General features: G+C 36.2%; 1 protein-coding gene across 1 annotated transcript in view; it reads right to left on the bottom strand.

Annotated features, from left to right (window-relative positions):
• The window catches only part of Kmt2c (lysine (K)-specific methyltransferase 2C), a 157,382-nt gene that overhangs the window by 117,219 nt on the left and 26,855 nt on the right, over window positions 1-13,308 (bottom strand). The window contains exons 5-6 of the mRNA XM_013027213.1: window positions 7,316-7,487; window positions 5,175-5,289 (exon numbers count right to left, since the gene is read on the bottom strand). Coding sequence (XP_012882667.1) covers window positions 5,175-5,289; window positions 7,316-7,487 — 287 coding nt within the window. The remainder of the gene's footprint in view (window positions 1-5,174; window positions 5,290-7,315; window positions 7,488-13,308) is intronic.

The following is a 13,308-nucleotide window of genomic DNA, read 5'->3' as shown; positions in this document are numbered from 1 at the left end:
AAAAAAAAAAAAAAAAGTAGTATATTTTGTCTTTTTGTGTGTGCTCAGGGCAGCCTTGAACCCTTGATTAGCTATTTCACTTAAGGATTGTGCTCTACCACTTAAGCCACAGCTTGACTTAGGGCTTTTTGCTGACTAACTTGAAATAAGAATCTTATAGACTTTCCTTTCCCAGGCTGGCTTCAAATCTCTCTCCTCCGATAACAGCCTCCTTCCTTGGTAGCTAGGATTACAGGTGTGAGCCACTGTGGTGCTCAGATTGTTTTTCAAACATTTTTAACCATAAGCACTCATAAAATAAAATTCTGAATTATAAACCAATGCACAAAATAAAAGTAACCAAAAAAGTAGAAAGTATATTTAAAAAGAACACATTAGTTTTAAAATAGCCAATCATTTCAATTACAGACATCAATCTAAATAGCTCCAAAATCTTAAAAAAAACATTTAATACAGCACAGAAGGATTCATTATAAGAAAATATTAAAAGATGAGTTCAAGTGGTAAACCAACAGTCTATGCAGTCAGACTGTAAGGAAAAGCATTGTATCTGATGCCCAATAAAATATCATCACATGGAATCAAGAAAAATTTTATACTGCTAAAAAACACAATACATTAATTCTGGCCTGACCTGTTTTTTTTTTTTTGATAACAGACATAAAATAACTGTTAAGGAGAAAGAAAATAAAAGCGTAGTCAAAAAATTACTTCATCTAATGATGACATAATAAACACAATTGCTACAAACTTTTTGAAGATCACTGTTTCAAGTATCAAACATTTGTTTTGTGGCCTGTTTGTCCAGGCACTGGCGGTTCAAGCCTATAATCCTAGTTATTCAGGAGGCTGAGATCTAAGCAGGAAAGTCCACACAACTCTCAGATCTAATTAACTAGAAAAGGCCAGAAGCAGAGCTGTGGCTCAAGTGGTAGAGTGCCAACCTTGAGCAAAAAAGCCAAGTGAGAGTGTGAAGCCTTGAGTTTGAGCCTCCATTACTGACACACTGGTGCACACGCATCCACTTTGGTGAACTGTCTGATCAATTGCAAGAAAAGCATAAATCACAAGCTTCAAAATGAACTATGCAACTTGCGGGCAGGGACAGGAGGGGTAACACGGGGGAAAGTGAAGGAAGGGGCGGCATTGTCCAAGAACAATTGTACTTATTATCTGCCTTATGGAATTATAAATTGTAACCCCTCTGTATAACTTCTTAAAATTCTATTTTAAAAAACAAGCTTCAGCACCACCATTTTTAAGAAATATTAAGATGGAGCTACTAGGGGAAGATCTCAAATCAAGGCAGCAGGCAAACCTAGGGAGACTCAAAAGATAGAAAGTCTAGAAATACAGCTAGAGGGGTAGAGCACTTGCCTAGCCAAGTTGACTGAACCCAAATCCCTGGGTTCAATCTCCAATACCAAGAAGAAAAAGAACAAAGAGAAACTAGTAGGTTTGACATATACACATATGAAGTTATATGTGCAATAAATTCCAGTGCACCAAAGTTAATAATAAAGGGTAAATTTATAGTCTTAAATAGTTTTTCTCCTTAGGAAAGAAAATATATTACAAGTTTGACTTCATTTTCCACAAAAAGGCAAGATACTGAATAAAGGTAAAAGGATAAGCATACCAATCTGTCACAAGGTACTGTTTACTCCTTAGCCAGACAATCAAGAGACCTTTGACCATCTCAGCCAAAAATGGAAACTGAAGTGAGGAAGCAGGCCTTCTTCAGCCTGCAGGCCCCACCTACCAATAGGACACCTGAGCATGGTTTTCCCACAGTCTCAACGTCTGCCAGGTGAGAACTCACACAGGACTGCCTCGGAGCCTGGGAATGCAGCCTCCACCTGCAGCGGCCAGTCCTCCGTGGCCCAGAAATGACCTTTCCAACCCCCAGGCCAGCGGCCACAAGAGCTTGCCTGGACCCTCCACCTCCTAGGTTGAAAAGACATCAGAACAGCACTTGAAAGGCAGTTCCTAAGACACCTTACCCAGGGCAGGGCAGGGCAGGCAGGGCAGGCAGGGCAGGGCAGGGCAGCAAGCCTCCCTCCCCTCGAAAGCCAATAACCCTCAGGATCCTCAGGCCATAGGAAGTCTAATCTAAAAACAGCCTCCGGCTTCCAATTCCAGGTGTTCTCTCTACCACCCCATAATACCTTTAACCCCCTGTGAATGCTGCACCAGGGAAGATGCCAAGAACAAGACACACAGGGTAGTAAATTACAGTGAAAACTGAGGTCTGAGGCATATACACAAAGAGCATGTTCCTGTGCCAACCCAGACAAAAATGGTAGGTGCAGGGAAAGAAGGTGTTGTTGTTGTTGCTGTTGTTGTTGTTGTTTGAGGGGAGGGGGACTTATATCCTAAGAACTTGAATTCTTCAACAGAAAAGATCATCTAAAGCTGAGTATGGTAGCTCATGCCTAAAATTCAAAACTGGAAGCTGAGAAAGGTAAATCAAGAGTTCCAGACCAGCCTAAGCTAAGTTAGACTCTGCCTCAAAAATAAGCAAAAGAAAAAAAATAAAGGGCAAGCTAATCCAAAAATATACAAGTTGGCTGACTGTGAAGGGCACTGCAATGCTTGCATTTATCGTCAGCATTTATTAGTGTGGGTGTCAAGTGCTAGCAACAATGTAAGAGTTTTACATAGTAAACTCATGAAAACAAGAACCAGATGTCCGGATGGCTCTGGAATATGCACCCCAGCGGTGATAGTCAAACCTCAAGAGCAAGCAGACACATCCATAGAAAAGTAGATTCTTGTCTTTATATATATATATATATATATATATCAAATTAAAACAGGTAAATGGCAGTGTATCGGTAATTCAAATAGAAACTTCTGTATTTCTGGATACATGGGATAAATATCGCATGTATTATAAATTTATTGTAACTCTTAGAGGGTTGAATGACAGTTCATTAAATCTAATGTTCCAGGATGGACTGTGACCACTTTGAGATCTAATTAATCTAACTAGTAAGCAAGGGAATGACATTAATTCTGTTTGTGTACAACAACTTAGGCCTAAGGGTTACATGGAAAGAGAATATTCTCTCTATCTTATTTAGTCAAAGAAAAAGCTTGAGTGCCGAACTGGACCTTGGGAGCTCTCTTGCCAGTAAATACAGTCCTGGCAGTTTAGCTTCAGAGCAAAATCATTTATTAAATAAGATTATTTTTACTTCATTGTATTTACCTTGTAAATTGTTTCTTATCTCTAAGCAATATTATAATAAATAACTAAAATTAAATATGGGAGTGGGAGAGATGGCATATGGAGCTGCAATCCTCAATTTCTTCAGTCCTACATCCTAAAGTAAGAAAAGTAAGCCAAGAACGATTCCTTACTTTAGGGGGAAAAGCTCTTGTTATGCAACTGTGTGTAGTGTGGCCTCACTGGGAGACCGTCTGATGGACTGGAGTAGAGTACTGCTGGTCTGGGCAAAACTCGGGGCCTCACGCTTGCTACCAAGTCCTCCAGGCACACAAGCTTGCCCTCAGCATTAGGCATAGACATTTAAGACAGGACATCTGCATTTAGATTCTGTTCTACATCTACAAATAATTAAACTATTTACTTCACCATGAATCTACCACCAACCCTCCATCTAGACTTTATGAGTCTGTACAGATTGGGAAGAAACCTGTGGACTGCTTTTATGATTCATTTGATCTTATAGAGAACACTCAAACGAAGGCCACAGTACATAGTGATGATGAAAAAAGAATTTAGTTTTATTGAGAGCTAAGAACTGAAGGAAAACATGAATAATTCTTATCTTCTATTTTCACTCAAAGAACACAAATACTTTATGCTTCTGTTTTTGTATAGAAGTCCTAAAATCTGTTGTACCTACTACACACACTCTGCCTAAGTAGGTACAGTTGTCAGTCAACACATAGGACTACAGAGTGTAAACCTACAGTCTGTGTAAATTCCTGAGGAGGCTTACGCAGTGACTAGCGTGGTATAACTCAGAATCCTAAAGAGATAAAAGCAGGAAAGGAGGAGAAAACACGGACTAAAACAACTAACCCAGAAAAACTCAAAGTAGCTACAAACTAATCTTAAAAAGTGTCCTACACCAAATAAAAAGTCTGGTATCCTAAGCAAAACAAACAAACAAACAAAACAACTCAATAGATCTTGGACATACTCAAAATGAGAACCGGGTGTGGGAGTGCAGGGCTGTATTCAGCAGTGAAAAAGCAGAGATGTGAGGGTGGAGAGTTCCAAGACAACCTGAATGAGACCCCACCCCCAAAACTCCAACAGTATCTAAAAAAATAAATGTCAGTCAATACCACTTATTTAAAACTATCACAGGCAGAGAAAACCCAAAAACTACAGAGTTGATTCCAAATATTTTATATATAAATATATAAGTATATATTCACATAGGGTTATATACAAATACAGTAATAAGAAATTTAAAACATAAGCAAAACACAATGCCTTTTACTTTTAATTTATAAATTAACATACTTCTTTAAAACATCTACTTTTCAGTTTCATCTATTTTTCAGATACCATCTATTTCAGAGGACTTTGAGGGGGATAGCTTGGTAAGTAATTCAAAACTAATTTCTCTCACAAAACATAATACAAGTGTTAGTTTCATAATAGTCTCAAAGCAACACAAATGTTCACCAAGTGATTTAATTAAAAAATTGAAGTATTCCCACCACTCAGTAACAAAAATGAATGACAGCATGCACAACAGGGGTAAATCTCAAAACAATCACCTCGAGTCAAAAAAGTCCTATTAAAAAACACAGCATACAGCAGTAGGACAACATTCATACAGATTTCTAGAACATAAATACTAATGATGTATAGTGAGAAATGGGCAGACTACTTGGGGGAAACCAGAAAAGGATGTGAACAGCCAACAGTAGATCTCCAAGGGGCACTACGGTATTTGTGCAGGTGCTGACAACATTCGTTATATTGGAGATAGGATGGTTTCATGGGTGCAGACATGTGTCTACTTAAGACTTGAAATGTGTGCAGTTTGTTGTATATTAATTATACATCAATAAAGCTCTTTCTTAAGCCAATAATAATGTGTAGATTTGACTAGATATCCAATTTGTCTGCTCTCTACATAAAACATACAGAGGATATTTTTCTTAAAAAAAAATAAACAACTTACTTTGCATTTCCAGCCATTGGTTGGTACTGCTTTCATAACTGGTTGAAGACAAAAAGTATGATACCCTTTGTCACATGTGTCACACACTAGCATCTTGCTATCTTCTCCCGATTGTCTAAAAAATAAGATAGCATTAATGATGCCTTATTTTAAACTTATGTTTTGTAACATAAGTAATCATGAAAAGAATCAGTCCTAGAACTGCACAATCTATAAATACCTCAGAATCTGCTTTGTTACTATATAGACAGTGATAGAGGTAAACCCTTACCACGGATCCTTCCTAAAGGGTGATCCTTAAAGCCTACCTCGGGTTGGTTTACTTCAGTCATTTTAGGATTCTGAAATAGGAGGAGGGATTAAAAGCAAGATGAACAACCTCTCATCTTTTTTAAAAATTTGACACCTATCTTTCTAGGGAGATACAACTGTCAGGTGATTCTATGGAAGAGTCAAGTGGAAAAACATTGTCATGTAAGGAAAGAGATCCAATTTGGCATCAGAGCTATTTGTATTCATACTACTAGTTCCTTGCTGTGAGACTCTTGGACTTAAGCAGAATTTTAGGTACAAAATGGATATAATGATCAAAGATTACTGTGAGAACTAAATATAATGCTATTTCAATAACTTAGAACATCTACTGAATAGCAAATGCTAAATAATATGCATTAAGCAAATTAACCTTGTAAATATTATATTTGAAAACCTAAAACATTTTAAAACATTCTTTTGCCTCAAAGATGGAACCTGTTTCTCACAGCACAATCTCTGTCTTGAGTCTTGGCAATTAATATATCTCAGATACTAAATATTTAATTCAAGAGGTAGGGAAAAGAAAAAACTGGGGAATACAAGAAGATAAATAAACAAATCAAATCTGAGGACAAATAAGTAAATAAGAATGCAGAGCTGATGGATCTACAGTTTTTTTTCTCAATTGAACAAATTCTGCATAAAAAGCTGCATGTTTTATCTCTACATCACCTACATAGAAAGAATTTGGGACCAAGGATTCTCTTCGAGTTTGCTTATTCTTTCCAAAGGAACTGAATGCAGGTACAAGTTATCAATTAAATATTTACTGATGTGTTATTTAATATTTATCAAAATATGAAGGCCAGCGGTCTGATTTATTTCTTCTAACTCCAAGAAACTGGTGCTGACTGTTCTCAATGAAATAACCAATAAATGGACTGATCATACCAATGTAAGGCACTAATTACCCTGGTTACAAAAATTTTCAGCCTCTAAACTGAAGATTGCTGAAGATGCTAGTAATACCCCCAAATTATTGTGCTAATTAGATTCGTGGGATAGGGATCAGAGCAAGAGTGGAGAAATAACCAAGGGATGACATATAACTAATATGAAAAGATAGCTCCATTTCAAATGTTTAAGCATCACCTGTTCTTTTTAGAACTACGATGACTAGAGTCTACTGAGAATAGATTCTAGCAATTAGACAAATACAAAGATTTTATTAAAACTATTGCCTTAGCTAGGAGCCGGTGGCTCGGGCCTGTAAATCCTAGCTACTCAGGAGGCTGAGACCTGAAGATCACAGTTTGAAGCCAGCCCAGGCAGACAAGTCCCTGAGACTCTTATCTCTAATAAACTACTCAGAAAAGCTGGAAGTGATGCGGTGGCTCAAGTGGTAATGCACTAGTCTTGAGCACAAAGAGCTCAGGCCCAGAGTTCAAGCCCCAGAACTAGTAAAACAAAACAAAACACACAACGGTTCTCTTACGAGAAATTATCCTTCCTGGTAGAAAAATGTAAACACATCACTGATTTTGGGGGGGGAGGGGCTTAACTCTAGTAACTTGATTTCTGTAATTACTATTCTCCTTCCTATTAAATCTCCTCCTATGCTCCCTGCTAAGAAAAGTTGCTTTATTCTTCTAATGCTTATATAAATTAATATCACTTCTTTACAATGTGGGCACATTTAGTTATGTCTCAAAATAGTCATTATTTTTCACGGTAATATGTTAATTAATAGTTTAAGGCATGATAAAGATAGCCTGAATGACTATAGCTGCAACAGGAACAACTTTTAGCATACGATATAAATCTTTAGCACCTAATAGAGTCCCTCTTAAACTCAGTACACATCTTGGAGATGAAGTTAAACTTACTTGCAGTTCTGGCACACTTTGCACTCAGGACACTGCCAACCTGCACGTTTTAATGGAGTGACCACTATGTCCAGGCACATTCCATGATAGTGCTGACCACAAGTAGTACAAAAGAACTGATCTAAGAGGTCTCCAGGGCTGTCGCACACTGCACAGTTTGCATCTTCCTTTGCTATAATTAACAGCAAAACAATGAAATTTTGTATAAGAATTTGATATTTTTCTATTTGGCAGTTTAAAGTCACTTGCAGGGAATTTGCATGGTAAATTTTTCAGGCGTTTAAAGTTAACCACATTGAACTGACATCCAATCCAAGCGAGGTCTCAATAAAACCATTTTCATGAATTTAATCTAAATTTAACATTAAACTTACTTATGAAGGCTTTGTGATTATTTCGCTTATATCTACTTGAGACCGCAAACAGTTTTTATTTAATTTTATGTCCCTGATACCAATGAAAATGCTAGTATATAAAGTATATGCATAGTACACACTAGAAAGAACTGAACAAAAGGAAAAAGATTAAATGAGAGACATTTATAGTATAACAATATTTTATTTATATTAAATATATTTGGAAATATACAAAAGCAAATAAGAGACAAAATTAGAAAATGCTATTAAAATGCTTTTCAATCATAAAACCTTCTTAAAACTACATATCTTATGAAGAATATTAAATATGGAATGTATGTATTCATGTGTGAATACTTCATATACTAGTTCTATACTTTTATATTGATTTCCAGTTGTAAAAACACTAAAATCCACGTATTTACAGACAGTATCTATCACTAAATATAGCTTAAAAGAAAGGGCAACAATAAAAACAGTTCTACAATAAAAAAATGTAATGATCAATTGCCTTGGCCAATGCACAGTTAAGCTTTACAATATAAGAAAACCAGTAGATTTTAAAGTCATACTAATTTTAGAAAATATAAACATGTCTATATTGTTTTAAAAAAACAAATTACACAGTTTTTTTCCTTTTGTTGGTTTGGTTGGTCTCACCTATTTCTGCTTTTCCCCAGTTAAACATATCATCTGTTCTTTTTTTTTTTTTAACTTATACCATAAGTCAGCTAGCAGTCTCTCAAATAGAGTCTTTTTATTTACAATCCTGTAAAAATGTAAACACCATTCCTATGTTAGGGTCAGTACATGAATATGTCCTGGAATTTGGACTGCAAGCTAGACCTCTGACTTAGATAAGGCTTCGAAGTTCAGCTTAGCACCCACCCACCACATGAAGGTGTGTTCATGGAGCTACCAATAAACAGTATGGGATCCATCGGTTATCCTTGAGACCTTGCCTTACTGGCAGCACTTACACGTTAGTAGCCTTGGTCACATTTAAATCCACTCTTCTTAGCAACTTTCTCCTGAGGTTTCCTATAGCTTTATTATGTCCTCTTTTTTTTTCTTTTCACTTCTATAAGTCCTGGAAATGATAGTACCTTCTCTAATTTCCCATGGTTTCCTATAATCATCACAAAATTAAACTAAAAAGATCAGTAGCAGTAAAACACCCTCTTCCTCTTTTAACAGTTTATCATTGTTGATTGATACTGCCTAACCCTACATGTTCTACATAACACCAGTTCTTCTATCTTAAAACTATGCATTATTGTTTCTTCTGGTTTGACAGTCCATCATAACTTGTCTTCATAACTACAGTGTCTTCTAAACAGAATCATCCCTACGATGGCTCTTCTCTATGTCCAGAGAACACTTTCAAACTGCAAATCTTATTGTTATGTTCTGCTTAAATTAAATATTCATCAATTCCTTTTTTCACTTGAAAGAAAAGAAATCATAGTTTTATACAGTATGGGACAAAAATCCCATCTCTCCCTTTCCACCTGACTCCCAGAACCACTCCCTATTTCCTGGTCCCAGCAAGTAGTCTGCTGTGCACTTAACACAACATGATGTTGTGTCTGTCTTCTCTACAAGCTGTTCCCTCTTCAAATCTGGGCTTTTGCTGTGTTCTCAGTCCACTTCACAGAGGCTTCAAAGTGACTGACACTGATCAGACGCATTCCCTGGTGTTCAGGTATCTTAACTAACTATACGTTTGCTCATTGTGTATTCTTTTTTCCCATAAGCTTACAGGCAGGTATTTCAAAATATATGTAATCTACCAATGACAACGAAGTGATGTGAACCTTTCAAAGACACAAACCTTATCTTTTTCCACTTTGTATCTCTAATTGCCAAATATAAATCAAGTCTCATTACATGTATTTTTAAATAAAGAATTTTCCTTCTAAAGTCAATGTTAAATGTATCTTTAATTGGCAAAATTTTAAAATAATTTGAATCTAAAAATCAAAGTGTCATATATTATTTTACTTAATATATGTCAGTATTTATCCTTTCAAGCTATGTATATTTTGCCTACCTTAAAACTCTTTTGACAAATTTGGAAAAGCAGTTGATGATCAGATACTCAGTTTGCCTTTCTATTAGAGTTTTCCAGGAACATTGTCTAAAATGGAGAAGCTCCTAAAGTGCTACTCTACCATTTCACTCATATGGTTAGCCAAGTGGCTGCAACTACTAAGCAACCGCAATCAAATTAGCCAAAATTAAAATATACACTAATAGGCACAGTGGGTAGCAAAGACAACTTTAAAAATCAAGTCAAATTCTGCTATTGCTTATATGTTTAAATATTAATATTTTGGATATATTAGGTGAAATACAATCATTACTGAAATTAATTTCAAGTTTTTCACTCTGTTTCAGAGGATTTTAGAAAAAATAAAATTAACTTGTTTTGCTCACATTGTATTTCTACTTCACAAACTATTCTATAACAACAAAACCCACTGTACAACTTTATGTCACTACTGCTGGGATCACATATTCTTGATGACAATCCTGTCTTGTTATGAGATTACTATTGATCATTACTAATTAAAAAAATCATTGTGATGTATCCAGAAGAATTTACTACCAATTATGTAAAAATAACATAAAACATACTAGGCAAATAAGTGAGGTTGATTACAACCTTCTCGGTCAAGGAGTAAATATACAAAGAAATCTAAAATAGTCTTTGGGAAGTCATGTGTAAGACAATGGGACTGGGCCAGTTTGGGAGTCATGTCAGAAGAAAGAAGGTTCAGATATCCATACAATTTCTTGCAAGCTAAAGAGACAAAAAGATAGAAGCAATGATCAAACAAGTAAATTTTTTCTTAAGTAGTTACAAAAGTAGAAGAGATAGACTGAGAGGCTAAAATCAAAAATGTTTAAGAGAGGTCAAGAATAAAATCCAGAGAATACACTACTTACTAAACTATACTGCTAATCAGTGAAAGTGAAGAATGCCTGAGGGTACACACAAAAGTAGAAAGCAAGATGCCTGCTGAGGCATAGGATGAGTAGGTTGAATGAAGAAGAAAAATGAAAGAAATTTTTTAAAAATGGAGGTCATTTCCTGACATTACAGCTGTGAAAAGAGAAAGGAAAAGTCTAAGACATAATCTCAACTCTTATACTTGCTCAATTTTGAGGTGATGCTACAGTTCAAGGAAGTGTAACATCACATGTAACAACAACAAAAAATACTGAAGAGCAACAAAGGCAAACAAACTGCTCTGTAGAATCACTTTAAGGACAACACAAGCATAGGCTCTTAATTTCATCAATGTGGTGACATCCATCATCTGTCAGTTTTCTTTTCTGGCAGGACACTGTTCAGGGTGATTTGCCCTAGCTATCATATTGAATTTCTATAAAGAGAAAGCAAATCATGGATATTATCAACAAGCTTGGACCACAGAACTGGTGAGTAGGTAACAAAGCTGAGGAAGTGGACAGAATTTAGGTAACAGAAAAGTAGCAGGCTTTGGTGTCAAGACATACAAAGACAATGCAGAAAAAAAAAAAGACTGCAATTAGAAGCGTATGTGAAATAAAAGGTGATAAAGTGAATGCAACAATGGTACTCGCTGGACAGTATGTTGAAAATGAACTATACAACTTGTGGGTGGAAGGATGGGAGGGAAAAACTGGGAGAGATTGAGGGAAGGGGTGACATTGTCCAAAAAGAAATTTACCCTTTACCTCACTTATGTAATGGTAACCTCTCTCTACATCACCTTTATAATAGCAATTAACATTTATTTTTGGAAGTGGTGCTGTGGCTCAAGTGGTAGAGCACTGGCCTTGAGCTGAAGAGCTGAGGGACAAGCGCCCAGGCCCAGAGTTCAAGCCCCACAACCGCCAAAAAAAAAAGGTATTCACAACATTTATTTTTAAAGAGAAAAAAAAGGAGGTGGGGGGAATGGCGATAATGCTACATGACGGCTAAGTCCACTGGGGAAGAAAGGGTAGAGTAAGAGACACAGCATACTTCCATGTTTGAACCCTGAAACGCTTCCCACTGCAGAGTGCAATGCAAATCCTGGTAGCTGTTCGTCCTCTTCTTGTAATCTCTACTATGCCCCTCGTAGGAGACCTTGACTAGCTGTGTGACTGTGAAATCACGCTAAACTCATTCTAAAGGTTTGGTGTAGTGATTGTCCCTCGGCCTCCAGTCTCCTTTCCTCTGAATTTGCATATCCAGCTCCTGGCCATTCAGCCTTGTCACTCCAGGATCTGGGAGTTTATCTGGTTTTACTCCTAAACGAATAAAGAATACAGTTTCTAGGGCCATGACTAGCAATTTACTTAGGATAAAGCTCCCTAAAATTGTTTTCTGATGAAAATCTTGACCTTGTTCACACATACTCTATTTGGTAAGATTTCTTCTGAGTAAGTAAGATCCATGTTCATGTAAAGCTTTTCTGTTTCTATAAGATGTGTCAATCTTACTCCATCACTACTGCTCTGCTTTTTGCCAGCAAGATAACATACACAACACAGTAAAAACTATTTTTCTCACATCTCTAACCAAAATTACCAGTTAGAATGACCTTTTGGTAAACAAATTAATATACACAGGCACCATGTTATGTGATATCCATTCGTTCCTGTCCGTTAATTTAACATTCAAAACACTGTAATTTAAGATCTCCCCATTGTAAAACAAGTACCTCATGCTACAATTCAACTAGCAGGAGATATTCACGAGCGACTGTATATAGGCTGCAGTACACACTATCTATAATATTCTCTACATTGCATCCTTGCATAAAGACAGGTGGTCAGAAAGCTGTATTGCTGAGACCGAATAGTTTAAGATCCCCAAGGAACGAACTTACTTAATTGGACATTGGTCTCAGATCACTGCTTAGGTATAAAAATTGCCTTAAGGATTTGCTACACTGCCAAGTAGCTACTGTAAGACCTTTTTTTCCCCTATTTCAACAAGTAGTGTCAACTTATCTTCTAGGTTGAATATCAAGTGGATGCTTGTTCCACATACTGCAAATCTGGTAAGGGCTCCCATTTCCTTCTGCTGATTACCGAAAGGGCTCGGGCCAAATTTGTGGGTTACAACTACAAAGTAAACATTTCTTTTGGATATCCTTCACATCATGATCTTTCTAATTACCCAATTTTTATCCAATGGCCAATTTTTTTTCTTAATTTTGTTTTATTGTATCCTATTGTTAATGTATTTTCCCAAGAACAATGCATAGTAACATTTCAGTATATCTTCTGAGCTTTAAGTTACCAGCATAAACCTTTCAACATTAGTATAATGACAACAAATCATCTCACAATTCATCATACAATTCATTATTCTCCGCAGTGATTTATGATCACTAATATATAACTGAGTTTACACTACTGAACACAGCCATCAATAAAAAAAACAGCAATGTGAATAATTCATAAAATTTCTAACATTAGAACTATATGAATATACAAGTTTACATTTTTATTTTGTTTAACATTGAGGTCTAATGCATGACTAAGTCTAGAAGACTAAAAAGTTCAGATTCTCTCTGTTTCGCTCTCTCTGTCTTTCTGTGTCTGTCTGTCTCTGTTTCTCTCTCTGTCTCTGTCTGTCTGTCTGTCTGTCTGTCT

This window comes from Dipodomys ordii, unplaced genomic scaffold, assembly GCF_000151885.1.
Source record: "Dipodomys ordii isolate 6190 unplaced genomic scaffold, Dord_2.0 Scaffold101, whole genome shotgun sequence".
NCBI lineage: Eukaryota > Metazoa > Chordata > Mammalia > Rodentia > Heteromyidae > Dipodomys > Dipodomys ordii.
This window is presented reverse-complemented; position numbering and strand designations above follow the sequence as displayed.